This window comes from Mandrillus leucophaeus, unplaced genomic scaffold, assembly GCF_000951045.1.
Source record: "Mandrillus leucophaeus isolate KB7577 unplaced genomic scaffold, Mleu.le_1.0 Scaffold379, whole genome shotgun sequence".
Lineage (NCBI taxonomy): Eukaryota > Metazoa > Chordata > Mammalia > Primates > Cercopithecidae > Mandrillus > Mandrillus leucophaeus.
This window is the reverse complement of record NW_012104020.1, coordinates 902,164-906,824: the sequence shown is the minus strand read 5'-3', so window position 1 is coordinate 906,824 and position 4,661 is coordinate 902,164. Positions and strand designations below refer to the sequence as shown.

General features: G+C 39.7%; 1 protein-coding gene across 4 annotated transcripts in view; it reads left to right on the top strand.

Moving 5' to 3' along the window:
• Positions 1-4,661, top strand: part of SSH2 (slingshot protein phosphatase 2) — a 332,338-nt gene that overhangs the window by 269,985 nt on the left and 57,692 nt on the right. For all 4 annotated transcript variants that reach the window (XM_011990373.1, XM_011990372.1, XM_011990375.1 and 1 more), the window contains one exon: positions 1,105-1,226. In XM_011990373.1, the coding sequence (XP_011845763.1) occupies positions 1,105-1,226 (122 nt within the window). The remainder of the gene's footprint in view (positions 1-1,104; positions 1,227-4,661) is intronic.

Genomic DNA, 4,661 nt, shown 5'->3' with positions numbered 1-4,661 from the left:
TTTGGACTAGAGTCTCACTCTGTCACCCAGGCTGGAGGGCAGTGGTGTGATCTCAGCTCACTGCAACCTCTGCCTCTTGGGTTCCAGCGATCCTTCTGCCTCAGCCTCCTGAGTAGCTGGGATTACAGGCATGCGCCACCACACCCAGCTAATTTTTTTTTGTATTTTTAGTAGAGACAGGGTTTCACCATGCTGGCTAGGCTGGTCTTGAACTCCTGACCTCAGGTGATCTGCCTACTTGGCTTCCCAAAGTGCTGGGATTATAGGCGTAAGCCACCACGCCTGGCCATTACTCAGCTTTAATAACCATCAACCTTTTGCCTGACTTCTTTCATCTATCCCCACTCCGTGTTAAATTTTTTTGTTGGAACATTTTAAAGTAAAACTCAGAAACCATGTCATTTCACTCCCAGTACTTAAGAAAAAGTCACAGTAACCACAATGCCATTATTACATTAACTGTAAATCCTTAATTTCATCTAAGACCCTGTCCGTATTCAAATTTTCTGAGGGTCTTTTTAAAAATTAAGCAATAAATTAAAACTTTTGACAAAAAATGAGAAGTTTCTGAAAATGCAATCTCCTTTAATTATCATTGAAACTTAAAAAAATCTTATAGTGTATTAACATGCAGAAATTCAGTATAGCAAAGTCAATACTCGCCTTAGATGTTGCTAATAGTTTGCTCCATATTATAATTGTTTGTGGGAATTGCATCTCTGAGACCAATGCTCACATTCATATACCTCACATTTCCCTCTTCAATCTTTATTACACACTGTGGTAATTAGTATAAATTACGCTAATAACAAACATCTTATTGAGCATTTACTGTGTGCCAAGCACGGTGCTTTACATATATTATTTTATAAGATTCTTAAAACAACCAGACAGATAGGTATTATTATATCTCCCTCCAATTAATTTAGTAACTTACCAAAGGTTTTATAGCTAGTATACAAGCTGAGATTTTAATTTATGTCTCCTAACTACTGACTCTGCTGCCTTCCTGAGTATGCTAAAGACGCTGATGAAAAAGGGTTGAAATGATCTGAAATTAACATTCCAAATTTCATAATATCTCTGTTGTGTGCTAACTTCCAGGCTGTAAGACTGGAAAGTACTTACCAGAATCGAACACGCTATATGGTAGTGGTTTCAACTAATGGTAGACAAGACACCGAAGAAAGCATCGTCCTAGGAATGGATTTCTCCTCTAATGACAGGTATGGTGGTACCATTTCAAAATGTGAAAACTGCGTTTTAAGTAACCTGTTCCAGTTGTTTTTTTTTTTTGGTGGGGGGCAGGGGGACGGAATGTCATCACTCTGTTGCCCAGACTGGAATGCAGTGGCACAATCTTGGTTCACTGCAACCTCTGCCTCCTGGGTTCAAGCAGTTCTCCTACCTCAGCCTCCCGAGTAGCTGGGATTACAGGTGTGCACCACTATGCCCGATTAATTTTTGTATTTTTAGTAGAGACAGAGTTTTGCCATGTTGGCCAGTTTCAAACTCCTGACTTCAAGTGATCCACCCACCTCAGCCTCCCAAAGTGCTGAGATGACAGGCGTGAGCCACCGTGCCTGACCCCAGTTGCCTTTTATCACAAAAATATCTTGTGCAGTTCTGCTGTTAAAGTACAAGACATAAAACTAAAGAACATAAGTATCTTAGCCACAGTCTTGAGAAACAAGAATGTTTAGTGAATGTCTTTGGTCCTGAGTTTCTAATTTACCATTATTCCATACCTTCGTCTCATCTTTAGATAGTCACAATATAAAGCAAGTGGTTTCAAAGTTACATTTAAAAAGCTGCCTTTTTATTTATTTTTTTGAGACAATGTCTCGCTCTGTTGTCCAGGCTGAAGTGCCGTGATACAGTCACAGCTCACTACAGCCTCAAATTCCTCCACCTTAGCCTCCTAAGTAGCTGGAAGTACAGGCATGCACCACCATACCCAGCTATTTGGTCTTTTTTTTTTTTTTTTTTCCTTATTTTTCTGGAGACGAGATTTCCTTATGTTGGCCAGGCTGGTCTTGAATTCCTGGGCTTAAGCGATCCTCCCACTTGGGCTTCCCAAAGTTCTGGAATTATAGGCATGAGCCTTGCACCTGGCCTACTCTATTGTAGTCAGTAATGATTCACTTTGGTGATTATAGGGCACCCAGCCTTTGTGGTAGTATACCAGTGGTCCCAGATCCAAAGAGATCCCACTTAAACTACCATCTGTTTTGTTTATCCATGTCCTTAAACCTTGCTTTTACCAAATGTTTTGCCTCCTTTTTCCTTTTATTGAGTTAAAAAGGATGGTGGAGGGGCGGGCATGGGGCGGTACAGGATGGCTCCTTAAACTCAAAGCAGAACTTTTTATGTACCTTTGGCTTTAGCTGTACTTTATATTCTATGATGAAAGATAACACACAACACCTGTCCTTTTTGTGTGTCGTTAAGGTTTGTTGCTTTCCTTTTTTATTTTTCCCACTTTTTCTGGAGAAACCTTCGGAAGACTGTGGAATGTGGCTGCTAAGCAGATCTTTACACTCTGGATAATAAGCCTCAGGAAATCCTGCCAGATGTCTCAAAGCATTGACTTCCTGGTTCAGGACTAGAATGGAACTTTGGAGTAGCTAGGGGTGTGACCCAGGCCTAGGGAAATTTAGTCACAAAGAGAGGAGGAGCCTGGGAATGATTCTAATTGTCCTGATGTTGAGGGGAAAAAAATCACTTTATCACTAGAAAGTTTCCCAAACCAATGTTTACCTTATTCCTATATAGAAGTCAACCTGAAAATAACTTGGGGGTTCACAGGGATTCCCAAAGCCAAAGTTATTAGCTTGTATACCACTTAACAGCATTTAATTGTAGGCTCTAAATTTACACGGGCTTGTAAACCACATTTAGGAAGCTTTCTCCTGCATGGTTTTAACTTCTGATTAAGCAACGGAGCTTTCAGTAAGCATTTTCCTATAACAGCACCTACCTTGTTTACATTCATTAGGATTTTAGGACCTCTAATTTAGGTTTTTAATCTCTCTAGATCTGTATTGTCCAGTATAGTAGCCACTAACCATATGTGCCCCTTCCTTCCTTCTTGCCTGCCTGCCTGCCTTCCTGCCTGCCTGCCTGCCTGCCTGCCTTCCTTCCTTCTTTCATCTTCCTTCCTTTCTTTTTTCCTTTTTGTGGAGAACACGGTCTCTCTGTGTTGTCCAGGCTGGTCTCAACTCCTGAGCTCCTGCCTCTGCCTTCCTGAGTGCTGGGATTATAGGCATGAGCGACTGCATACGGCATGCATGCGTCTTTTTAAATAGATTAAAATTAAATGAAATTTCAGTTCCTCAGTTCCAACTAGTCACATTTCAAGTATTCAGTAACCGTATGTGCTAGTGGCTATCATATTAGTACATGTATAGAACATTTTCCATTCTTGCAGAAAGTTCAGTTGGACAGCACTGTTCTAGCTAGTATTTCCTTTGTTCAGTTCTCCCTGACCCCCTCCCTTGAAAACCCTATAAAACAGGAACAGGAACCTCACAAAGCTTCAATTGAATCTTCCCCTAGAGACAGAAGACAATAACAGCAGATTCTCCTGACCCAGAATATCAGCAAGCACATGTCTAATCTTAATCTCTTTCACTTTGTCCTAAACTTTACCAGAAAGAATGCATATTAATATAGGTACCCAGTAGTTTATACTCAGTGAATTACATCTATCTTTTGCCAGTGGCCCTGTCTGATTCATATCTGACCAGTGTCACTAGCCAAAGGAAATTTTAGTTTATAGAAGACAAAATAAGACATGAAACACTAGAAACTAGTTTTCATTCTGTTTGCTAAACTTACTATTATGAAATTCCCATACATCCTCGCTTTAATGAGTTCCTTGGACTGTAAGAAGTCTCAGGTGCTCAGGTAATCTAAAATCATTTCTGTCTCAGTTGTTGTTGAAGGAATTTGAATTTGTATCATTTCATATCTGAGAATGTAAAATGTTAATGCTTCAAAATAGTATTAAGCCTGAGTGGAACCCAGATAATGACAAGTACAAATAGTTCTTAATAATATGTCGCAGCCAATTCATTTAGCCCATTTACAAGTTCTTTGAGTATTATATTTAAATAAATTTTTTAGTATGCAGCATAATCTTGATTTCTAAAATGTAACATATATTTCAAGTTATAAAATAATAGATCTTCGTGGTTTGTTGTTGTGGTTTTTTTTTTCCATTTCTTTTTGTACTCCTAACACCTTGAAATGTCTGGTACATAGTAGGCACTAAATAAATCGTTATTGAATGAGTTGAATATTTACTAAAGTAAGTAGTTATACTTTAATGGAGAAAAATCTTGAGAGACTGAGGTAACCTGGATAAAAATACCAACTGTGCCTTATTCAGGCCTTTCCTTCCTGTTGTGTGAAAAAGCTACTACTTTTTTTTTTTTTTTTTTTGAGACAGAGTCTCGCTCTGTGGCCAAGCTGGAGTGCAGTGGCACAATTTCGGCTCACTGCAACCTCCGCCTCCCGGGTTCAAGCGATTCTCCTGCCTTAGCCTCCCGAGCAGCTGGGACTACAGGCACACACCACCATGCCCAGCTAATTTTTGTATTTTTAGTAGAGACGGGGTTTCACCATGTTGACCAGGATGGTCTCGATCTCTTGACCTT